Here is a 26,500-nt window from a genome sequence, read left to right on the forward strand (position 1 = left end):
TGTGTTCATCCAGCTCTACACCTTGTTATCGCAGATTCTCCAGCATCTGCAGTTCCTACTATCTCTGTCAAATCAATGTCACCAGTTTAACTGTACCCCTTGCAAGATGAAGTTATACCCTTTTTTTGGTAACACTAGACTTGTGCCTTAAACACCTGCTACTTTGTTTGAGGCAAGGAGCAGGAAAATAAGCTGTCCTGTAAAGGGAAAAATCAAAACTTATGAATTACAGTGTATGACAGCAATGTGATTTACCCTGCAGCATGCAGCCAAACACATTCCTGACAAACAGAAGGCAATGCCACGAAAGGACTGCAGAGAACGTTAAAAGAGACAAACTAACTTGACAGAATTAGAACTTTTAGTTATTTTTGGTCCTGCATTTGTGAAGTGTGGCACAAGGAAGCAAAATTAGACCCTGTTGTTTCTCTACACCATGGATTGATTTTGTCTGCACTCCCCAGTACAATAGCACTCCTAAAGAGTCTTGACTCAGAGGAATTCAAAAGCTATATCAGTGGCTGGTAAATGCTATCAGAAGTTGCATATAATGCAGATGAAACTAACAGTAGGCCTGAGTGTTGTAACTTGAGTCATTGGATTTAAAGTATTTTTCATGATCTGTGTTGTTAATCCAGAAAAAAATTAATATTTCGGTTCAGCATTGACTTTAATTATGTGTGGGAGTGAACAGCATGTATTTTTTGACCATAGGAAGACTACAATTATGTCTAAAAGTTACAGTCCCTGACTTGCCTTGAACGTCATCTCCTATTTGTGGATTTGACGTAAATAATTTATTTAAGGTTATTTATTGATAATCTGTGTTATGATGGAAATTTATTTGAATTTGGTATAATAAAGAAATTTAAATTAAGTGTGATGTCTATAAAAGAGAAACTCAGTGTCCAATGGAAAATTATACTTATAATTTGTGTCTTAAGAGCACAGCAATTTATTAGGCTCGTGGTGAAAACTAAATGGTTTGGAAGAATGCTGGCCTTAAATTTTCAGCCCTGCTTCTTTATTTCTGCAGATTAATTCCAGTCAATGACACCACTAGTCTTTCAGCTAGACTACAGTAATGGTGTAAAGGATCATTTCTGAACAAGCAAACATATTTGCTCATTATTTCACAGAAATCTTCCTAACACTATCAGAAAAACAGCAGTACCATTATTTTCTGAAAATGACAGTTTGAATCAATTAATAGAAACACTGATCTAATTTAAATATTGTTGGGAAACAAAACAGTTTTTCAATAATGTGTATGTCTTGAGCTTATTACACTAAGTTTTACAGAACCATTCTGTATACCTCTGCATTATGTCTAGGCTGAATGCCCTACATTCACTCATTCTCCTTAATATCTTACAATTCCTTACAGATCAGTGATAAATTGTATTTATTACTTCATAAAATTGTAATTTTAACTTTGCTAAGTATAATATGATGTTCTTGATGCATAATTAAACATATTCTTGTGGATATTACTATCTTTAGAAGTACAGCAGAATAATGGTTGAAAAGATAAAATCACCAGGTACATTCTTATCAATGAGGCCATCATAAAAGAAATAATAGCAGAGCATTTCAAAATAGTGACAAGATCAGATAATCAGCATGGAATTACAAAGGGGACGTTGTGCTGGAAAAATCTGGTGGAAATGTTTGCAGATGCAACTAGTAGAGTAGAAAACGGGGAGCCAAGTCCCACAATGTAAAAGATGTACTGAAATGGATTGACTGCTGGTTGGCAGACAGGAAACAAGAAGTGAGAAGAAACAGATCTTTTTCCGAGTGGCAGGCAGTGACGAATGGGGTACAGCAGGACCCCAACTATTCATAATGTGTATTCATGATTTAGATGAGGAAACTACATGTCATGCTCCAAGTTTGCAGATGGCACAAAGCTGGGTGATAGGGTACCCTGTAAGGAGAATGCAGAAAAGCTACAATGACATTTGGACAGGTTAAGTAAGTAGGCAAATGCGTGGCAAATGCAGTATAATATGGATAAATGAGGTTATCTGCTTGGTAGCACAAACGGGCAGATTATTATTTGAGACAACAAGGTGCAGGGCTGGATGAACACAGCAGGCCAAGCAGCATCATAGGAGCAGAAAGACTGACGTTTCGGGCCCAGACCCTTCATCAGAAATGGGGGAGGGGAAGGGGGTTCTGAAATAAATAGGGAGAGAGTGGGAGGCAGATAGAAGATGGATGGAGGAGAGGGGAGGTGGAGAGGAAACAAACAGGTCGAAGAGGCGGGGATGGAGCCAGTAAAGGTGAGTGTAGGTGGGGAGTTAGGGAGGGGATAGGTCAGTCCAGGGAGGACGGACAGGTCAAGGGGGCGGGATGAGGTTAGTAGATGGGAGATGGGGGTGCGGCTTGAGGTGGGAGGAAGAGGTTAGGGAGGCGGGGATGAGCTGGACTGGTTTGGGGATGCGGTAGGGGGAGGGGAGATTTTGAAGCTTGTGAAATCCACATTGATACCATTGGGCTGCAGGGTTCCCAAGCGAAATATGAGTTGCTGTTCCTGCAACCTTTGGGTGGCATCATTGTCGCACTGCAGGAGGCCCAGGATGGACATGTCGTCTAAGGAATCGAGCGTCGGTGTTCTGCAAAGCGGTCCCCGAGCCTCTGCTTGGTTTCCCTGATGTAGAGGAGGCCACAACGGGTACAGCGGATGCCGTATACCACATTGGCAGATGTGCAGGTGAACATCTGCTTGATGTGGAAAGTCTTCTTGGACGCCGCACCGCCCGCTTCTATCTCCTTCCCAAAATCCACAAACCTGAATGCCCTGGTCGACCCATTGTCTCTGCCTGCTCCTGCCCCACCGAACTTATCTCCAACTATCTGGACCCCATTTTCTCCCCCTTGGTCCAGGAACTCCCTACCTATGTCAGTGACACCACCCACGCCTTCCAACTCCTCCAGAACTTCCAATTCCCCGGTCCCCAACACCTCATCTTTACCATGGACGTCCAGTCCCTTTACACCTGCATTCCCCATACAGATGGCCTAAAGGCCCTCCGCTTCTTCCTGTCCCACAGGCCCGACCAGTCCCCCTCCACTGACACCCTCATCTGCTTAGCCGAACTCGTCCTCACCCTCAACAACTTCTCTTTCAATTCCTCCCACTTCCTACAGACAAAGGGGGTGGCCGTGGGTACCCGCATGGGCCCAAGCTACGCCTGCCTCTTTTTGTAGGTTATGTGGAACAATCCCTCTTCCGTACCTACACTGGCCCTAAACCCCACCTCTTCCTCCGTTACATTGATGACTGTATCGGCGCCGCCTCGTGCTCCCACGAGGAGCCCGAACAGTTCATCCACTTCACCAACACCTTCCACCCCAACCTCAAGTTTACCTGGACCATCTCTAATACCTCTCCCTTCTTCCTGGACCTCTCTGTCTCCATCTCCGGCAACCACCTAGAAACCGATATTCATTTCAAGCCCACCGACTCCCACAGCTACCTAGAATACTCCTCCTCCCACCCACCTTCCTGCAAAAATGCCATCCCCTATTCCCAATTCCTTCGCCTCCGCTGCATCTGCTCCCAGGATGAGGCATTCCACTCCCGTACATCTCAGTTGTCCTCGTTTTTCAAGGACCGTAACTTCCCCCCGCTCAGTGGTCGAGAACGCCCTCGACCGTGTCTCCCACATTTCCCGCAACTCATCCCTCACACCCCGTCCACGAAATAAGAACCAAAAAAGAATCCCCCTTGTCCTCACATACCACCCCACCAACCTCCGGATCCAACGCATCATCCTCCGACACTTCCGCCATCTGCAATCCGACGCCACCACCAAAGACATCTTTCCCTCCCCACCCTTATCTGCTTTCCGGAGGGACCACTCTCTCCGTGACTCCCTTGTCAGCTCCACACTCCCCTCCAGCCCCACCACACCTGGCACTTTTCCCTGCAACCGCAGGAAGTGCTACACCTGCCCCCAAACCTCCTCTCTCACCCCCATCCCAGGCCCCAAGAAGACTTTCCACATCAAGCAGATGTTCACCTGCACATCTGCCAATGTGGTATACTGCATCCGCTGTACCCGTTGTGGCCTCCTCTACATCGGGGAAACCAAGCGGAGGCTTGGGGACCGCTTTGCAGAACACCTACGCTCGGTTCGCAATAAACAACTGCACCTCCCAGTCGCGAACCATTTCAACTCCCCCTCCCATTCCTTCGACAACATGTCCATCCTGGGCCTCCTGCAGTGCCACAATGATGCCACCCGAAGGTTGCAGGAACAGCAACTCGTATTTCGCTTGGGAACCCTGCAGCCCATTGGTATCAATGTGGATTTCACAAGCTTCAAAATCTCCCCTCCCCCTACCGCATCCCAAAACCAGTCCAGCTCATCCCCACCTCCCTAACCTGTTCTTCCTCCCACCTATCCCCTCCTCCCACCTCAAGCTGCACCCCCATCTCCTATCTACTAACCTCATCCCGCCCCCTTGACCTGTCCGTCCTCCCTGGACTGACCTATCCCCTCCCTAACTCCCCACCTACACTCACCTTTTACTGGCTCCATCCCTACCTCTTCGACCTGTTTGTTTCCTCTCCACCTATCCCCTCCTCTATCCATCTTCTTTCCGCCTCCCACTCTCTCCCTATTTATTTCAGAACCCCCTTCCCCTCCCCCATTTCTGATGAAGGGTCTGGGCCCGAAACGTCAGCCTTTCTGCTCCTGTGATGCCGTTTGGTCTGCTGTGTTCATCCAGCTCCTTGTTGTCTCGGATTCTCCAGCATCTGCAGTTCCTACTATCTCAGATTATTATTTGAATTGTGATAGATTGGAAAAGTGGAAGGTGTAACGAGACCTGAATGTCCTTCGTCGCCAGTGACTGAAAGTAATCATAAAGATGCAGCAGGCAGTAAAGAAGGTAAATGGTATGTTGGTCTTCATAGTGACAGCATTCAACAGCTTCCAGTTGCCTGCCATTTTATCATACTACTGTGCTCCCTGGCCAGTATTTCTGCCTCGGACCTGTTGCAGTACTCCAGTGAGGCTCAGTGCAAGCTGGAAGAACGCATCTCAATTTCCACTTGCAGTAACAGGACAAACAATATAACAGCCTCTAAAGCTACTTCAGGAAAGAAATTGAATTTGACAAAAACTGAAATATTTTGATAACATTGACAGTTGAGCAAAGTGGAACCACTGTGTAGTAGTAGATGTATTAATTCTATGATTTAAATTTCAGATGGTATTATAAATCAACTTGAACTGGGTAGACGTAAATTGAGAAATTGTGGACGTCTCGACAAATTATTCGCTTTGTGTCCAAACATGATAGCAGAAAATAACAAGTTAATTTTACAATGTGAGCTTTTCATTAGGTCAGTAATCTTGTTAATATATCCTCTGCTCTAACTTTGAGAATTCTTCAATAGAATTGAAGTATTCCAAAAACATTCAACTTTAAAATTAAAATGGAAACTAGTGTGTACTCACTAAGTGATGCAGCATTTGTAACGAGAGAAACAGGGATAATATTTCAGGTTGATTTTTTTGTATTGCTGTTTTTTAATAATTTGTTTTATTTCAAATTTCCAACTTATTCAGTATAATATTTTGTTTACATTTAATTTGTTTTATTTACAACAATATGCCTTATCATTTTTAATATAAAATTTATGGTTAACAGCTGGTCTCTTGAATATTATTTTATTTATTTCATAAAGCTTCCATGCAATTTGTTGTTTTTCATTTATAACCAATCGTTTATGCGCATCTGTTTTCCTGTTCCCCGAATCTGTAGCATGATGGACTTTGTAATTTTAGTCAGAATTCAAGTACATTGTAATCATCTAAGAAAGTGGTATATTAAATGAAAGGAATATTTTACAGTGATTAGGAGGAAGGACCAGCAGAATGTGAAAAGTATTTCAGTTGTTGACCTATCTACTTGTATTTATGTAATTCCATTCATAATGCACCTTTCTGTTTGCCAAATATATAGTGTTTGCAAAGGAAAATAGAAAATTATCTTATCAGTGTCTCGCTTCACTTCCCACAATTCATTCATAATAACATGTTTCCTTTGTCTGCTAATCGACGTAATAGCTGACTAAACCCTTAAGGTTTTAAGTCATAAGAACATGGCATACACAAAAATGTCAGCACGTTGGGGAACTAATTGGCGGCTGTTGCTGGAAGTTAAACTCACTGCAGCATATTTAAAGGGAAACTTTATGGGGAGAAAGCTGACGCCATGTAATAGTCAAATTGCATTGGACACAAGAATTTTATTAGCTCTTTCAGGATTATGTTACAACTGAGATTGCATGGCTTCCTTTTCTAGTCCCACTCCTCCATTGTTACAACAATGAATAAGAAATATTTGCAGGGATGTCGGGAAAGCGCAGGTAGGTGGGCCTAGTTTTTAGTCTGGGATTAGGTCAGCATAGATTGCTTCGACTGAAGACTCTATTTCCATGCTGTATGACTGTCAAATTCAACCAGGTCTCATTATGCCAGGTTCAGTATTTTAAAAGAATGTCAGCCAAGTTTCTTTAGTCGACAACAAATAACTGGCTTATTACCAAATAACAGACTTACTCGATTAAAGTTAGAAGTCACATGACACCAGGTTGTAGTCCATCAGGTTTATTTGAAATCACAAGTTTTTGGACAGCTGCTCCTCCACCAGGTGAATTGATGACACTTCACTTGCGAAGGAGCAGCACTCTGAAAGCTTGTGATTTCAAATAAACCTGTTTTTTCCACCCCAGTCCAACACCGGAACCTTCAGATCAAATAAAGTTGTAAAGATTTATTGACAAGCAGTTTGGATTGTGTAAGTAACTACCTACTCTTTTAAAAAGAAATCTAATAATGGTACAGGGGTTCCTTTGCCACAGTGGAGTATGAAGCTGATTTAACTTTCTTGAGAAGTATCCTACCAGCCTCTCGATCTTCTTGAAGCAGAAGTGCATCTATCTTCAGATCACTGTCATCAGTTGTTACCTTCAAGGACTTAGTGAAATTTGAGCAGCCAGCACTGGTTTGTTGATTAAAATAGGTTGTAGTCTGTCAGAAAATTCCTAGTACTCCCCTGACCATATTGCCATGGCTTTCCACTGTAACAAGTCAACTATATAATGTTGTAGTTTGATACAAACTTGTGGTAGAAACCACACATGCCCCAAAAATATCATTTTTCCTAGTTTGGTCTTGGGGCAGGGAACTAAATCAATGCCTGTAATCATGCTGTTCTTGGTAGCACGTGTGCCTGACCTACTAAATGGTTACCTTAGGTTACCCGTGCTTTTGTGAACTTGTCTTGGCAAGATTTAGCTGTTACCAATCGCTGACTGTGTAATTTCCAGGTGTTCCCTACAAGTGTCACTAAGTCGGTACAGCTACACAGTTGGGAACACTACTACTTGTTTCCTTATTCTGTGGAAAGTGCCCAAAGCAGTTTTTAGCCTAAAGAGCATAACTTAACATTATCATTTGGCTTTCCAACATGTGTTCAATTTCTGCTTTCACATTTAGCTTGTTTTTCAAGGCCTAGACAATAAGGATGCTGTTTTGTGAAAGGGATGCTGCTATATCCATAACATGAATGGCTAATTGGTGCAATATGATTTTTACCAACAGCATTCTTTTAAAACTTTGAGCAGCCTTGTTTGATCTGCTTACTGTTCTGCACCTAACATAAGAGAGCATGGTATCTAGTCTGACTAATAATTTGGAGTTAGGTAATTTAGAGGGTTCAATTTAAGAAATATCCAGGCTTCCCTCTGCCTCATGCTTGCTATCCCTATCATTCTCCGTTGTCCTCACTGTCTGATAAACCTGTGCTCATTTTCCTCCTTCCAGCAGTTGTATTGTTTTGCTATGTTAATGTGACACAGGCAGCTCTTTGACTGGCAGTCTGGGATATCAATCAAATAATTCACCTCATCAATTCTCTTGACTACTCTATACTCCGAGGTATATTACAAGCTCTTGTGAGCTGTTCCCAGAACATGCACATGTAATCTAACCAAGAAGATTTGTCCTTTTTCTTCAAGAACTTTTCCTTGATTAGATTCAGAGGACTTCTTGCCTCATGTCCATAAGCTAATTTAAAGCAGTCAAACAGGTGAATCCTGGATAACAAACAAGAGGAGTCATTATGTGAATCCTGGATAACAAGCAAGAGAAGCCCTGTCCCAGTCATTTGGATATTTCGGCAGTATCGCCTGATCATTCTCTTGAGGGTCTAGCAGTACCATTCTAAAGCCCTTTATGACTGGAGGTGGTAGGTTGTTTTAAAAGCTTAATTTTTAAATACTTCTTTTAAAAGCTCAATCTGTTGTTGGATGACTCATTTAATCTTTTAAAGAGTCAATCTTTTATTTAAATCACCTCTCCATAACAATTTTAATGAAATTATTTTAAATTTAATAGATTTTTGAAATGTACAAGCTAAAAGATTACAAATCATGCTGTTAAATATGAAACTTGCTTACTGGATTCATTTTACTCTTTACTAATGGGACTTAAATTTTTGTATAGCCATGTCCGATACAAATATTATCACCACCTGCATTTATGAACCATGGAGATTATTGTAGACATACAACAACTGGTCAACTTGTATAATGGTTAGATGGATAAATAAATTATGGTAGGTGCTTTAGTCAAGCGACTATATTGAAGGTATTGCTGGCCGACTGTCTGCTAAATCTGTTGCAAGTAGTAGAGTGATCTAATCAACAGATCATTTTTGAATTTGTATTGTCAAACGTTGGATTTTGAAGAAAGAGACTGGAGAGCAAATTTCAAAAGCTTTAATGAGGTTAAGATGATATTGAGTGATTTTTGTTGAGAAGATTGCTGTCTGCGTTTGTGTGTGGGACACTAGTATCCAGGACGGGGAAGAGGTTAGAACTCTTAGGTCAGAGAGGTCGGGTTGATGGAGAGAAAGTATGCATTACTATGTAATATTGCCTCAATTTGTGAAGAAAAAAATCCAATTGCATTTTGAAACCAGCTAATTACTTCATCTGTGCTTTATTGGCGATAGAAAAGGTCAGGGCTAATGGCTTCCATCAAGAATCAGAAGTTCTGATTTCTAACACCTATTAGAGTGAGAGCGAAAGAAAAATACAAATTGAGAAAGGAAGATATGCAGTTTCTTCCTTTAATTTGATTTTTTTTTTTGAAACAAACAAAACCTCCTGAGGAAAACAAAGAAAGCAAGGATAGTTGAAAGCATACTGCTTAAAGCTGGAGGGATTGCTCGCCTTGGTGGATAAGGAAGGTGCAGTAACATCCATTGTTCAGGCATAGCATATCTTTTAAATCTTCATTTTAAATCTTTAATTAGTTGGGTCTGATGGTGATGTTTCGATAATTTTTGTTAATGTTTGTCCTGAAGTCTCTGTATGGAATAAAAGTGTATAAAGTGTCTGCAATTCTTCCTTCTGCAATGTTAGCAAGCATGCAACATCTTTGAAATAAATGGGTTAACTCATCAGTTAAATTAACAGAGCTTTCAGTGCATGCTGTAAATGTTTATACAGGGGTGACCCAAGGCATAATCTCAAAGTCATTGTTATTGTTAGGAGTTGAAAAATCTATTACTACCACCTCAAGGATTTCTATTTAGTACATAAGATGAGGAAACAATTGATATTAGTCGCATTTTAGTAAATGAAAATTGAACTATACAGTACTTAACTATTTATAATTCATTGTCTTTCTCCGAAAGCAATTTCTTTTGGGACCTGATTAACAGTCAGGGCTAATATTAGATAAATGTGGCACATAAAGAAGTGTAAAAAATGCCTTGGGAGTGACTTTGTTTCATAGGTAGCTCCTAGCTTAGCGTATTGACATGTGCATTGATAAGTGACTGGCGATCTGACAGACCCGGAAGCATTGCCTTGGAGCTGTTAGTGGTTGTATTGGTATGTTACTGCTTATCTCCTCCCTTCAGTCCTTGTTATATTTATCTTTATGTATGCATCAGAGTAGTGGGTTGTTAATTTTTCACAATGGAAAACGGTTTACTGCATTACCACAGGGCAGCTTGTGAAGTAAAACGTTGCTGGTCCAGTATGCTTTCATTTCAAGAACACCTCACACTGCTTTGCCTTTCCTGATGCTTGTTCCTAGGGTATGTACTGTTGTGTTTCCATGACTATTGACGTGAACTTGTTTCCTATTAAGTATTTAATATGTGTTTACCTAAGGATTGTTATTATTGTATATTTCCATTTCTAAAACAAATTTGAAAATGTAATGAACATTTAGCTGATGCTTGTTTTTGGTACTCTGTTAACATTGTATGTACAAGCACTCTGCTTGCAACTAGACTTCGATCTTTAAGTTTCAGTAGGCATGTTAATAAGTCAAAAGCAGATTGGTAATAGGTTTCCATTTTGTTGTTCAGCACAGCCTAGTTTTTATATGCGTTCAAATTCCTGCTCACAACCAAAGCCAGGTCTTGGTGCGTGTCAGAGACAGTGGTTTGGTTTTAATGATGGTTCAACTCCAGTAATGGAACATCTTGCCTTCCATCCCCAAGATTCCTCAAATAGCTGCCTTTGAATTTTTGATGTGGTCAATCCATTAAAACATTTGGTGATTCTTTTGTTGGGTCATTAATAGAAAACACTGTTCTTCCATTAAACTGATAGGATTTGATTGGATGTGGTGGAAGATGGAAAATTCCGATAAACTCGTAATTTTGATTCTTTTAATACATTTAGTTCCTCCCGTAGCTAGCGAGTATTTCCTGTTAACAAAGAGCACTTTGCTACCTTTTGCTGACCATAAACATTTTCACTGTTATTTTTATTTAGAAAATTATTAAAAACAGGTATTTCGTTAATTTGTCCACAGTTGCATGAGTTACATCACTGTGCATTCAAGTGTTTTTAGCAGTAGCACTTAAATCCTTAGTTTTTGTTGTTTGACACTAAATATTTTGAAATAGTGATCAAATTACATTGGAGCTCCATGACTGAAACACTAGATGCTTTTTCTGAAAATTTGTGATTTTCACATGGCTCTCTTTAGAACCAAAAAAATCAGATAACAGTTGATGCTGTTACACTATGAACAATTTGAATTTTGTTAAGCTGTGGCAATCTAGCAAGTCATTAGAATTGAAAACTAGATATGTTTCTCGGACCAATGTTTTCAGACCAATCAGATTGACTCAAAGTTAACTCATGCAATGTGTATTTCCTATTTGCACGTGTATCATCAATCTATAAGACCAGTAGCCTCAATTATATATTTTCAGTCAAGTTTCAGTGTAACTAAACAATTGAAAAAATACAAAGAAAAATTAATGCTTGGATCTTGCTACCAACTTGTGACTGGGTAATAAAATATTATTCACTAAATAGGAAATAGTCAATTATCACTCATGTTACGAATTATTCTGTTAACAATTTATGAATTGGTTTCAGTATACCTGTGTAGCAGTAAAAAGGTACAAGAATATGATGAATTAAGCAAAGAAATATAATTTGAGTTTCAATGTCTAAATTATCTCAGTTTAACTATTCTCAATAGTTGTGATATGCTGCTTTACAACAACAAATCTCTTTTTACTGCTAGCCTGCTAGACTTTTTTAGTAATTTTGTTTACATTCCTATTAATGAAACAACAAATCAGTTTATTTCAAATTTCACAATGGTATGACAGCAGTGAGGAAACAGGTACTCTAGCTTTCTTAGAACTTTTAATATGGACTGGTTATTTTTGACAGTTAAATTGTGTTTGCACAGTTCTGATGAATTTTACTGGTGTTTGTAAATTTATTTTTAAATAACTAACCTGCCATTTTACAAAATATTGACATTGAAAACAATGGACAAACTCTTCCATTTTTGAAGTTAAAGCATGACACTGGACATGTTAGGGGTTATCACTTCCACTTGAGACCTGGAGTTAATTTTTCTCATGTGATTATGAGCTTTTCAGGTCTTAGATATGTAAGTGAGTTGTTTTGCATGTTGAACATTGAATTTTGAGAGGTAGTTGGCTAGGAAATATTCACATTAGCTGGGAACTTGCAGAGTCAAAGTATCAAGTACCATATTTACTGGCCACTTGGACAAGCCTTCACTCACTGCACGCCTGTAGCATTGTTGGAGTCAGTTTTGTTCACCTCCACCTGCCTGCAGCTGTCTCAGATCAGACAGAAACTGGGCACAGGGTTCAGCATTGCCTCACTGGAAGTTCTGTTGTAAGCTGACCACAAAGGAAGGATGGTCCACTTGCCCAGACTGGCAACAGGAAGCCCTCCCATTAGATTAGGAAGCCTGAGCTAAAATCACATTGTAGGCCAAATCCAATACAAGAAAAATTGCTACTCTCTGCAAGGGTGAGTGGCACCAGCTTCTCCATGCATATTGACACTTCAAGCATCAATCAGGCTAACTGCTGCTCAGGCATATCACAAAGGATGATTACCTGCAAGTCTCAGCATCACCAGGTTAATGTACACTGAAGGCCTGCCACCCAATGTTTTAACAGTTTCCAGGTAGCACACATCCTAATCGCTAATTGAAGAGGACTTAGATTCTGGTATGATCACAATGTGTTCATGCACCCATAGCAATCGCTTTCCTTACTTGCAGGACCAGATGCTCACAAGAGGAGGAAGCAGGCTCATACTGGCAGAGAGGTGTTTGCTAGACAAATCCTCACCCCAAACGAGGACCGAGCCCCAGAACTAGGCAAGAAGAGCCACAACTATTCCTGTGTTGATGGGGAACAGGGATGCCACATGAAGCCAGTGAAGAAGACAAGAAGTTTGCTGTTCTCAGATGTGTAGACAGTGTCAAACATTGATCTATGTAAGAGACTGTGCATCTTCAACAAAGTTTTTCTCTTCTCCACTTACAAATACTAGCAATCAACAGAAGAACATAAAACAAAATATGCCACAAGCTCACTCTAGGGGCCCTTCTGAAACACAATGGAAAATACCAGCAGGCACCCAAAGGAAAGAATGCCAGCTAGAGACACAGGTACTTCAATCCAATGCATTCTAATGATGCCCTAACTCTCCACTTTCCCTTGCCAGTAACTCCAAGGCCTACAGCAGGCCAGATAGAGGAGAGTGCGTGTGTAGCACACAAGTCTGTCAGCAGACTAGGGCCCTCTTGGCCTCAAGCCGCCAGAGGATATGCACTAAAATCATCACGGTCAATAGGCTACCTTCACTGCAATTGAGAATGTTGTGCAGTACCTAGACATAGTGGTAGATAAACAGAGAAGAAGACTTTTGAGGGCACAAGGTGGCATGGATATTCATTGCATGTATTTTGTCTGTACTTCTGTAAATATATATTTACTTATGTTGTAACGTTACGCCACCGGACGTTGACAGGGTTGTCTGAAGCGAAAGAACTGTCCATCAGAAGGCGCTGCAGGTATTCCATCTTGAATCCTTTATAATATCACATCATCAGCAATGTGTGTATCTAGAAATTTTTTTTATGATACAGTGAAGCTTATATCTAGCACTTAGTGATTGCAGTCAATGTTCACAAAATTGATTTCAGTGATAGTTACCTCATACGATTAGGTCACAGCAAGGATGCTGGGCCTAAGGTTGCTGATGTGGACAAATAATTTATGTAAATAATGGAAAAATATGTCCAGTCTAAAGAGTGTAAGAAAGAAAGATCTTTCTTTTGGTTGGGGTCTCTATAGCCACGTGAAACATTTGCAAAATAAGACAGGCAATGACCTACGAAGTGTGAAAAGCTTATTTTCTCTAGGGAGGAGTAGGAGGATAGTCTTTGGTTTTGTCCAGCCATAGTATTGAAAATTGCAGTCACTAAGGATTCTCAGCAATTGTAATGATACAGTCAAAGAACCTAACATTCTCCAGCTGTATAGGGATAGTGAGAGAATAAGATGACTGATGTTAACAGGAAGGATGTAGGAGAACTGGGGAGTATGCTCCAGGGTTTATGTAACCTAATCTGCCTTAAGGCTCATAATCATCAGGAGCCTTGGTCATGTGAGTACACACTGTGGTGCAGCTACAGTTGTGCACAATTACTGCAAAGACTCAATTTGTCAGCGCAGTTTGTTGCTTCTAAGTTTGGTTTTCCAAAACGTGAATAGTAAGCAAGTGTGTATTGGTAGCTCAGTTGCCTGGAATCGGTTTGCTATAGGATTGTCAAATCTTATTGGACCATTACCTTAGCTTCTTCCAGTCTGCGAGTGACCTCCTGGCCCATCTCCTTGCACATCAGAGGAGACCTCTTACACCTGTATCTCTTTCTGTCGTAAGACATCCCCTCTCTCCATTTTTCAAATGAGGTTGAGGGTATAACACACAATGATTAAAAATTTTCTCCCTCCGTATAATACAGTACACTGATTAAACAGTCCAAACATCAGAATCTAGTTTTCAGGAGCACTATGGTCTTCTGAATAATGGCCTTTGTAGAGGCAAGTACAGAGTTTAATCTCTCCTCAGTATCAGTCCGAGGATTCCTGACAGGTGTCATCAGCCATGTCTTGAGGGGATTGTTGAGGAGCATCAAAGGATGCAGGCATCTGCGAGTGCTCCAGAATCGTGGTGAAATCATGACATCTCCCTGGATATTGTGTGCAGACCTGGAGTACCTGACTGGTTTGATCACAGATGATCGGCACATTAAGGGATTGGAACCTTTTTTCTTGAACCACAGCTGATTGTTGCCAGGGTGTTCTGATGGTATGATGGGTGAAATCAACGACACCTTTCACCTTGTAGGAAACTTGCTATGGCACCAAAGTAATTACCCTGGTTATCTGACACCCCACATCCAAAAGGGTGCACCTTAGCAAAGGGAACATCAGCCACCTCTTGGATGCATTAATGCATGGCTGACTGTGAAATTCTGCAGGAATCCTGAGTGGCTGCCATAGATGTTCCACTTACATAATAACTTGGGGCTGCTGTTAACTTCAATGCAACAAGCATGATATTGCCTCCCAGTCCTTGTGGCCAGATGTGATTTTCAAGTAGCAGATGTAGGAAACAACATCCTGGGACATGTTGAGGAGCCTCTTAGTTTCCATGATACCCATAAATGCTGTTTCTGGCCAGGGCCTGTTGCTGCTCCATCCTATGGTATTGGTTCCTTTTCAGCTGCAAGGTGATTAGAAAAGTGACGCAATTGATTAGTCCCATTGTGTTGTAGGTTTCAGGAAACATATGAAGAGAGTAAAACTTAAGATAAAAATTAAGAAAGGGAAATAGGAGGTGGGAGTAATCTGATCAGAAACAAAAAATGATCAATAACCGCTTCTATAGGTATGCAAAATGGAAAAGATTAGTTAAAGCAAATGTGGATCCATTACAAGCTGAGTCACGAGAATTTAAAATGGGAAATAAGGAAATGTCTTTTTCCAACAATATTCGTATAGATCAGGGAAAGAAACGTGCTTTCCGTTCCTAGTCTGACATGTTTGCGACTCCATACTCTCAGCAAAATGGTTGATTCTCAGCACTTTCCCAAATGACCTAGCAAGCCACTCAGTTGTATCAAAACCACACTGAAAAGGTATAATTCTAACAGACTGCAGAAATTCAAGACAATGGATCATCAGCATCTTCTTGACAAAAATTAATTTTGGCACAAATGCCCATCCTCCCAGCTATGCACAAATCCAGTGAATGAATACTAAAAGAGGGCAGTTGTGCTGTAGGAATGCATACTTGCAGGCAATCAGTATTTTAAATTCATTATCTGTGTTTGTGTTTGACCATTGCTGTCGCTCTTATGCTTGATTCTGCTCCAGTGAACTCTATTGCATAAAAGGATATTCTTATAATGCTTTTAGAATGTTGGGAATTGTCACCTACAGTAGAGCTGCTGCAGTAAGAAGTCCTTGCAGTTTTTACCAAATACTGTGTAGAAATATTGTAATATTAGGCATATGTGCAGCTTAAATCAGCTAAATCAATCCGTTTTCTATGGAATGAGACTTTTGCTTAGACTTAGCACTGCCGAAAGCATAAATGTTGAACTTCATTCCAGACTGTTACAACAGGTAATAACCAGACTTCAGGACCGTTCCATCTGGGACATCCTGGTCCAGTCTTGCTTCACTCTCAGCACATCCCCACCCCCACAGCACCTTCCAATTGCAGAATATGTAACTCCTGTCCGTTTACTTCCTCCCCCTCTCACTATCTAAGGTTCTAAGCTCGCCTTCCAGGTGAAGCAGCATTTTACTTGCACTTCACTCAATCTCGTCTACTGTATTCTCTGCTCACAATGTGGTCTCGTCTACATTGGGGAAACAAAGCGCAGACTGGGTGATCACTTTGCAGAATGCCTGCCTTCTGTCTGCAATAAAGATCTTCCTGACTTTCCAACTGCCTGCTACTTGGTGCAAGCTGGAAGAACAGCACCATATTTTCCACTTATACACTCTGCGGCCTTCTGAACTCAATATCAAGTTCAACAATTTTAGGGCTTGAGGCAACTTCTCCCATGCCCTTACCACAACTCCCACATCAGGCCTTCTCATCACATGGGCTGCTACCACACACAACCCATTGTCAGCTACTAATAGACCCCATTAGTAGCTATTCACGCCTCCAGACTGACGTTTACCCACCCCTTCGTCAACTGTTTTTCTCCTTACTTTGGGCTGTATCTCCACCTATTATTTACTCTTCCTCCTTCCCCCCCACTCCCTTTTCTGCATAAATATCTACATTTTCCTAGCTACCATCAGTTCCCAAGAAGGGTCACTGGACGCGAAATGTTAACTCTGCTTTCTGTCTACCGATGCTGCCAGATTTGTTGCATTTTTCCAGCAATTTCTGATTTTGTTTCTGATTTCCAGCATCTGCAGTTCTTTCAGTTTTTTTGTTCAGGTTCTGATTCTGGGTGTGTGTCCAGTGTGATATTTTTACCTGGTGAATGAAGGTGTCTGTAAAGCCTTCCTAGCGTATAGGACTAAACCATTAGCTGGCATATTTATGGCAACACGAGCATTCAATGTGCAGAATGTCATTTAATTATTTCATACTACCGTCCGAGGGAAGATTGTTTAGGTACAAATATGAGCTGATGGTCACAGCTATTTTTGATTGCCAGTTTTTGTTTGAGTCTGTCAGATTTTTTTTTTAAATCTTTGGTGTTTTGCTCGATGATTATGCATGTGTAGGAAATTACATTTTCCTCTGTGGACAGTATCTTAATGCTGGCTGTATTGAGTGCTTTTGCTTGCCCCAGATTGAATTGTTTCTGTTGCACATTGATCTTGATTCTTCATTGTCCATCTTGATAATTGTGCAGTAAGCCTGCCGTTTATAAATTCAAATCAGTTAATGGGTCTGATTGTATTTGGTTTGTTTCTCCGACATGTTAAATAAGGGAAAAGAGGCATTGGATAAAAATTATTCAATCAACGGTCAATAAATCAAAGGCTTGTTATGGAACCTGTCCTCTTTCATTGCATTTTATTAGTGAAGTGCATCAAATAGTAACACATTGGACACAAAACTACACTCATAGTGGCACAATCTAATAGTCTTTGAGGTTAGGTTAACTAATTAAGTTCTCCTGTGGTGTCCCATGATTTAGGGCAATATGTAAATTACTTACTACTTCATTGTTGTGTAAGGAATTGAAATTGCTGGCTTGTTTCATAAGCCCCAGTTAAGTGGATCAGTTTATGTTAGATGCGCAAATTTCCTCCAAATGTCAGGGCATTATTGAACACATGCTGTAACAAACATAATGAAGTCTGTGTAAATGACCGTTGAGTCGCCAAGTCTGGATGACCCTGTATAAAATCTGCATGATCAATCTTAGAAGCTTGACTATTGCTGGTCAGCTTAATAATACTATTTATTAGCATCGTAGCATCAGCTTATTTGTGAGGGCGTTAACAGCATAGGGTAGTGTTACACCTTTCCCTGTGGCTGGATTTATGAATGGAGACCATAAAACTGAGAATAATGCAATGCCATGGACACCTTTTGATGGCTGCTTAATAGCCTCTTCAAGCCCCAACTGTTCTTTTTCTGCAGCAAGTGGATAAGAAGCCAGTTTTGAAGCCTTCGAGGTGCCACTGTATAGGCTATTGACCGGAAAAGGAGTACCTTTTGTCAGCATCTCCTGGACTTGGAGGTGCCCTACTTCAAGATCTGCCCTTTCCACTCTTCATGTTTTCCTTACCACCCATTCATACCCCACATGTCCCAGTCTGTGCACCTCAATCCCCACTCCATCTAACCCTCCTCACCGAGGTTTCCCAACCTGGCCCTAACAATATAACCTGAACGTGTCACTGGAGCCAGATGAAGTGTTAAGCTCCATTGGATCCTTTTGCAGTCCCAGCAGCAGCTACTGCTCCCAGTGGCAGTAGTGGGAAGAGAGAGCTACTAGCCCTTCAGTTGACTGGCATTGCTCTGAGTCGAGACTTCTACCCTGATGTGAGCAGAAGTCTCACCCTGAGCCCAATTAATGTCCGTCTGATCATTAAACGGCTTCGTGGAAGGCCCTCACAACAGGATGGATTTCTTGGTGGGTTGCCCTGGGTGGTGGAAGCCCCAGCAATACATAAAAACAGTTGTTGATGCTACCAAATCTTCACCTGGATGACTTACTACAAGGTACATAAATGGGAGCAATTGTAATTCATTAACTATATACTGGGATTTTTACTACCATGTTAATTATACTAGCTTGAATATGCTGCAATAAAAAGTGAGAAATGGATTTGCGCAGCACTTTATATACACTTATTCTGGAGTGTACTAACTTGCGTCATATTGAACAGTGTGAACAAAAATGAAATTTTTTTTGATGGGGTTAATTCAAGGTGTATGGTAACCTGGATACTTGAATTAGACCATACTCTTTTTTTTATATACCATGGTATCTTCAGGTATGTTATCTACTTCATTACATCACAGTATTTTGTAATCTCGGTCTAAGTTTCATCATCAATTCTTCATTGGAGATTTTTGAATCTTCCAACTCAGAAGTGATCTTCTACATAAACTAAAACAAGCTGATGCACTTGTTAAAGACAAAACAAATTTCGAGCCTTCCAGGTGCATTTTAAACATACAGAATATTTTAACAATGAATATTTGTCAGTGCTAAATTATTGATTCAAACTTTTAACAATAGTGCCAGAATCAATCGTTTCAGCTCTTGAGAAAGTTAAGTTTCCATTTCTAAGGAGAAACTTCTTCAGCCAGAGAGTGGTGAATCTATGGAATTCACTGCCACAGAAGGCTATGGAGGCCAGGTCATCAAGTACATTTAAGACTGAGATAGATAGGTTCTTGATTATCAAGGGGATCCAGGGTTACGGGGAGAAAGCGGGAGAATGGGGTTGAGGAACTTATCAGCCATGATTGAATGGCGGAGCAGACTCGATGGGCCAAATGGCCTAATTTCTGTTCCTATGTCTTATGGTCTTAAGTTATAAACTTCAAAGCACAGATAATTAAGATAGTACTGAAGCAATGCTAGTTTTTGTTAAATTGTTCAGTACCAAATGCAGTGCCTCTCATAAGGTAAATAAAAACTGCTTGTCCACCTGAGTATTATTCTTTAAAAACTTGTCCTCATTAAGCACAAAATACATAATATCATATTTAAACATATTATGAAAATGATCCATCTCCTGCTTAACAATGAGCTACATAAGAATCCATTAAATATTTTCTTCAAGCTCGCGTTAATGAAATTGTAGCAGATCAATATTTGGCAAGAACATTAAAGGTTAGATTTAAAATCTCAAACAGGGTCGTTCTGTCTCGGTAATGAAGGCACATGTATCTGTTTTCTGCCTTGTATTTAATTTCAAGTAATTTAAAACAATTCATTAATCTTTGATTTTACAGAAATGATGCAACATTGAGGGGAGAGGACAGGTGAACAGGTTTTAAAAACAGTGTAGCTGGCCAGTATGTTAATTTTATGATGTCACTCCTGCCATCAATGATTTTCCTCGGGATGGGAAAGGCAGACCCTGGAAACCTATTCAAATTTCGAATGAATCTGATTTATCAGATTGTCAGCTTGTTAAGGGATAGCTGCATTTTTGGTGGAGGCAAATGGATTGCAAGCTGCATACAGCCCAGGGCATGAAGGTGCATGTCATTTATGACTGTACCGGGATATTAGGTGGGCCCATAAAAGGGAGTATGGTCTAGAAGCACGCACAGCCATTGGGTTAAGGGTATACTGGTTGCAAGGAGAGTGCTCAAGCAATGCAGAGAGTCTTGACCCTCCCAGCTGAGCACTAATGTAAGAGGTTGAAAACACTAGCAATGGGAGGATCACATACATTCCAATATACTGGTCCATATGACTTGAATAGAATCCTCCATTCTCAGCCGACGATCACACATTGCCTCTGCAAATTCTGATATGTGGGTACCTATCTAATACTTTTGTAAAGTCTCTTTTCCTGTGATTCCTGAAGCTCTGGATCTATGTGCAGCTGACTATAGCTGTCGTCCATCATCTAAGGACAACTGCTCATAGTTGGCTCTATCTGTGTCATCTTCTCCTGCTCGCTAGTGCTGTACCATTGTTTAAACTTGTGCAAGAACTCACTTACGTGAGTACATTTGCACTATCAGGATGATATCACAGTGCAGGCTCCGTTATTTTGGTTTTTTAGAATGTCCCCAGTGCCGTGATAGGACTGGATATTCCCCTTGCACTTTAGAATCTGAAAAGAAGGAAACCTTGCAAACAGAAGCCCCTACAGTGCTGTAGGTTCCCAATGCATGTCACCCCTTCATCTACAGATAACAATATCTTATCACCTATGCTCCAGATCTGCTCATCTCCCATCCTGAACTTGCTTGTGTGGACTGCTCTGTGGGATCACATGAGCAGGTTTCATGCCTGCCTTCTCCATAGTAATCACAATGGAAAGATAGGGCAGGCCTCCTCTAGTCAAAGCCTACTTCTGATGTTGTTTGTCCCTTCCATGTGCAGGATAAAAGAGAGAGGGAGATAAGGCAATGCTGGTCTTTCTGACCAATTCCGGTGACTCATACACATGAAGGGGCATGTCTCAGTTTGGCAAGTCCTCAACAATTGCTAGAGTTCTGAGTCATGTTTAATCAGCAAGTATTCTGGGCACACATTATTCACATGTTCAGGAACAGCATGCACCTTTGGCTACCTTGGTGAAAGTTGATTACCAAGAGGCCTGTCATCAGGATCTGGTATTGCACTCATCTTTTCTGAGTGAAGAAGGACGTTGAAACTTCAGACCATAGTTTTGCTACTGACAATGCCTAATACTGCTTCATAGCCTCAAAGAGGACCTAGAAGTCAGCATCAGGGAACTGAGGGAAAGCTCTACTCCAGCTCTGCCAAGCCTCTATCCCTCTGCCTGTCTCCCCTTGTTGTTGCATTCCAAGTAGCAGCCACAGCAATAGATGCGTAATGCCTTTAGGCCCACACTTGCAGAGTCTCACATCTCGCATCCATGGCTGCCAATTGACCATTTAACTCATTCTCCAGATAATTAGCAGCTCTACCTCAATGAAAATCACAGTTTGTGACTGGTTCCCAGCTCTACCCCTTGGCAGAATTTGAATCTATCTTTGCACACTACTTGTGGCGACAGTGGGCAGATTTTCATCTGATCAGGGAGGATAGGCCTGGAGCAATAGAGTTGTGTTCTGCTTACTTCAGACATTAAATGTTAATTGGATATTAACCACGTGTTCACATGATAAAACACTAGTCTGTTTCTCTCTAAAGCTATGATGGTGAGTCCACTTTACTATCAGATACAGGTATCTCACTGGATATCAACACAATATCCAGAGATCTGAACTTATACTTCTGTCCACCAGGGATGCCTGTAATTTAACCTGACACATATGTTTCTTATTCAGAGGCAAGAACCAAGACTGTTCTAATCAGCACATTGCTCATAAACAAACAACAAAGTCTAGAACTTCATGGTTTACTTTTGATTTGAGGTCGTAATGGGTGCAGTAATTCTACAAAATAGAGCTCATACCATCCCCTCTGCCCCACCAACCAAAGAATTACTAGCAGAATTTAACTGTAAATGTCACATGGACAGTATTGTCAGAAAATAAATTGTAAATATCTCATTTTTCTATCATTTTATTGCAAGAGAAAAATATAGAATTCACAAAATGCTTGTCTATTGAATGTATGACTTTATACACTGTGAGATGATATGATATAGTGATGGCACGTTGGCTTAGTAGTTAGTGTTGCTGCCTCACAGCGCCAGGGACCCGGGTTCACTCCCACCCTCTGGTGACTGTGTGGAGTTTGCACATTTTCCCTGTGTCTGGGTGGGTTTCCTCTGGGTGGGTTTCCTCCCATAGTCCAAAGATGTGCAGGGTAGGTGAATTGGCCATGTTAAATTGCCCATAGTGTCCAGGGATGTTTAGGTTCGGTGGGTTAGACATTGGAAATGCAGAGGTAGGAGAATGGGTCCGGGTGGGATGATCTTCGGAGGGGCGGCGTGGTCTAGTTGGGCCAAATGACCTGTTTCCACGCTGCAGGGATTCTATGAAATGATATCATGAACACATTGCTTTAAGGTATACTGACATAATGACCATAAAGACACAAAATAAGAACCATGGTAGTTCGAGGAATTTTATTTGATGAATGGACTGACAAATTAAAACTGCTGTTTTTGGGGGGGAAAGTCAACTGATTCATTCATATTCTATATAGAAGGCAATCTGTCACGTGACCTAACTGCAGCTGACTCCATTCCACATTGAGCTAGATTTTACCAGCCTTTTGGGAACAAGCTAGAAAGTGGGAATGCCTGTTAAATGGCATGCAAGACAGTGGTCAGGGAGAGGGGGTTGTTTGGAGTGTTCATCAAGTTCCCACCATTTTACCAGAGATACATGGAGGGTTACCTTTCCTCCCAGATACCAATTGAGACAATTAAGGAGATATTCCCACCAATAGTGATAGCTTATTAGTGACATATGACCCCTCCTCCACATGGGAGACCCTCCAGGTGAATTCTGTCAGCCTTCCTGTGACTTCATGGATGGAGAAGGCTACTATTTGGGCACTCCATTATACACTGAGTGAACAATGGCTGCCTGTATGGCTTCTCTCCTTGCTTTCAACAATCTCTCCCACCATCACTGTGCTCCCCCCCCCCCCCCCCCCCCTCCCCTGATAAGGCCTTCCTGACCAGTTCTAGCACTCCCCGACCCTGCTCATCCAGTTGGGAGAGGGGCAAGTTTTCATCTCTTCTTGAGACAGTACTAGTAGTAGCTAGTTTTCCCAGTGGCCCTGCTGGGTTGCTCGCAACTCCTGGAGATATGTGCCCATGCTTTAAAGGAACAGAAGTCCTGATTATAGCTGACTAGGCTCAGGCAGATTTACCTATGGCTATTGAGCAAGTCGTCATTGCTTCACCCGCATTAATATGGTTAACTCAGTATCCTCAGAGCAACTAGTGATGGATTTCAAATTGTGTCCTACCAGTGATGTTATTCCCAAACACAAGTTTAAGAAAACAGTTTGAATTCTGCACTGAAACAGACTGTGAATGCTCAAAGAGGCAAATTTAACTTTGAGGTAGAATCTGGAAGCAAACTGCTTAGTCTCACAGAAAATCTTGATTTTTGACAATAAGTATATTTCTGGCATTATGGATTCTGCCTTTGAATTTCAATTTTTAACATCAAAAAGCCCAACTGTCTCAACTTTACAGGGTCCAGTTTTTTTTGCATGGGAATCTCGGCTTAGTTTGATGTGTATCTGCAGCAATCCTCAACAAATTCCTGATTCACAAACCAAAACTACCTCAATTTTGAGTTTGGATCCTATAGAAATCCTAGCAATTGTCAGGGGTTTATTTAAATTTAGAAGGGAAATAAGTTGAGATAATTTCATTTAAACAAATCTTCGAAATGAGATCTATAATCTAAACATTAATATGTTTTTAATTTTTAAATGCTGATGAATCTGCTATACATTTGAAATAATTTTGCCTTTTTAAAAGCTGAAAATGTGAAGTCAGAAATGTGGTTGGCAGTATTAATGGAGGAGGAATTTAACACGTTCGACGATGTTCCTCATGCACTATTTTAGCAGAGGTGTTAACACATTTAGAATGAATAGTTTAGTTCATATAACAAGTGCACAAAGTAAGCTTTGCAAAATGTAAGTAAAACAAACACTTAAACATTTATTGGTTGTGTATTGCTGACTAGATCATTGGCTGATTATATGAGTGCCCACTGAGATGACCAGTACTTAAAAACAAATGTCATAGATGCAAGATTGGTGTGGGAGCAAGTGTGAAGAATTAATTAACCCATTCGATTAAAAGTCCTATTTTGTACATATTAATCTAATCCTGCTTGGTAAAGTGCAGTGATTTGATCCACTGTCTATTTATAAACCTTCCCCCCTACCCCCAACAATTTTCCTTTAGATTTAATGGATGTATATTTCCCATCAGATGCATTCATCACATTCCACCTGATGGGTAAAGTTAAAATTAGCAATCTAACTTTCTAGTTGTTTCTGAATTTATTCGCTTTTGTATAGTGTATAATATAGCTGTCAATAAGGTTGACTTCCAACTGGGATCTGACAAATGCAAATGCTCATGTAACAGAATTAAAACTCTATGACACACGGCGGGATGCGGACGTTCAGGTTTCTCTTAGAAACTCTGTACTCCCAGTTTATGAAACCAGCCATTGTAAATACTCAGGTGCTTGAAATTTTGCTTGTACCATCAGTCAACATCACTAATTTTGTTTTATTGCTGGGCCGAGAGGCCTGTTTCCACACTGAAGGGATTCTATGAAATCTGTGAAAATCAGTGAGAGAGCACATTTATCTTCTGTAAATGTCAGTGGTAAATAAATATAAAGCAGAACATAGATTGAGATATATATCTCAATCAGTCAATTCTTTAGTATTTCACGTCAAATTACGATTGTTTTAATTGATGTATTCCATTTTTCTCTTTTTTAATCTCCATTTCATAGATGCTTGACCCAAAATCAGATGAACAGTTTAAAATTCTGTCTGAGGAACAGGTTCCAATTAGCAATGCCCACCTAACTGGTAAAGAAAATGGTGGAAATGAGAACATCTCAGAAAAAGAACAAATTGCAGAAGGAGAAAATGAATCCGTAGAAGGAGTAAAAGAAAATATTGAAAATCCAACTGCCATAGAGTCACAGAATCCTCGAATGCTATTCAATATACCTGAGGTCAGACTTGACAGAAGCTTCAGCCAAAGTGCAGATGAACTACCAATTTTACAGATCGATGGTGATGGTAATGAGGATGAGGATGAGGAGGAGGAGGAAGAAGAGGAGGAAGATGATGATGAAGATAGCGATGATTGTTATTTGGATAGTTGTACTGCTAAACGACGGAGCATGATTGAAACATCAGATTGTGAGAAACATTGTACACTTTCTGTTCAGAACTCACTACGACGTCGAACCCATAGTGAGGGCAGCCTTCAGCAGGAAGCTAAGGCTCAGTGTTTTAAATCTGACAATGCGCTCAACTGCGTAGGGTGTGATGGTCAAAAGGCAAAGGCCAACTGGGCTCCTCCTTCTCCAACAACTCTCAAAAAGGAGCTAGCTATCGTGAAAAATGGCGGTTCTATGCACCAATTATGCCTCATCTTCTCTGGACGTAAAGTGAGTACTCATTTCTTTTTATTTCTCAGTTCAACTGTTAGTTTTACTTAACAGTAATAAATATTTGCATGTGTACTTGTTTATATAGGGGTACTAGAAAAGAGAAGAAATTCTAGTAAGTATGTCATAACTAGTGGAAGTAGTGTATACCAGAAGTCATCACTGGCCCCTGAACAGTAATCACACAACAGGGTGGAGCATAATGGAAGAAATAATGGGAACTTGTCAGAAAGGAATAGTAATAATCATGGGAAATTTTAATCTACATATAGACTAAAAGGTCAGATGGGAAGGTTTGTTTAGATGAGTTCATCAAATGTTTTCAATATAGTTTCCTACGACAGCACATTCCGAAGCTGACCAGAGAGTAAGCTATGCTAGTACTGGTATTGTGTAATGAAATAGGATTAATTAATGTTCTTATGGTAAAGAAGCTTCTAGATAGCAACGACCATAATAAGATTGAATTTTGCATTTAGGAAGAGGAGAGTTTTTTAAAAACTTAAATAAGGGCAATTATGAATGCTTGGGATTAGACCTAGCTAAAGTGATCTTGTAAATTAAAGGATAGGTCAATAGAGATATTTTGGCATATATTTAAGGATAGAATACACAGAATAGATACTTTCTAACATGGAAGAAAACTTCAAATATGCAGATCCAGTATCCATGGTTAACTAGAACGGTTAAAGACTGTATTAAACTTAAAGAAAAAACAATGATGTAAAGACGGTTGGTCAACCGATTAGCCAGGATAAAGATAAAAGCAGAATAAATAAACAATAAATTAAGTGGAAAAATAGAGTTATGAGAGAGCTGTCC

At 40.5% G+C, this 26,500-nt stretch overlaps 1 protein-coding gene across 7 annotated transcripts in view; it reads left to right on the plus strand.

The window, feature by feature from the left end:
• rgs3a (regulator of G protein signaling 3a) overlaps positions 1-26,500 on the plus strand; it is a 275,278-nt gene that overhangs the window by 204,764 nt on the left and 44,014 nt on the right. For 5 of the 7 annotated variants that reach the window (XM_048613560.1, XM_048613559.1, XM_048613561.1 and 2 more), the window contains one exon: positions 25,010-25,678. In XM_048613560.1, the coding sequence (XP_048469517.1) occupies positions 25,010-25,678 (669 nt within the window). Of the gene's footprint in view, positions 1-10,063; positions 10,138-12,905; positions 13,011-25,009; positions 25,679-26,500 lie in introns of those variants that run through there. The other 2 variants (XM_048613564.1, XM_048613563.1) reach the window with 2 other exon arrangements.

The sequence above is a fragment of the Rhincodon typus genome, chromosome 28, assembly GCF_021869965.1.
Source record: "Rhincodon typus isolate 14 chromosome 28, sRhiTyp1.1, whole genome shotgun sequence".
In the NCBI taxonomy this organism is placed as follows: domain Eukaryota; kingdom Metazoa; phylum Chordata; class Chondrichthyes; order Orectolobiformes; family Rhincodontidae; genus Rhincodon; species Rhincodon typus.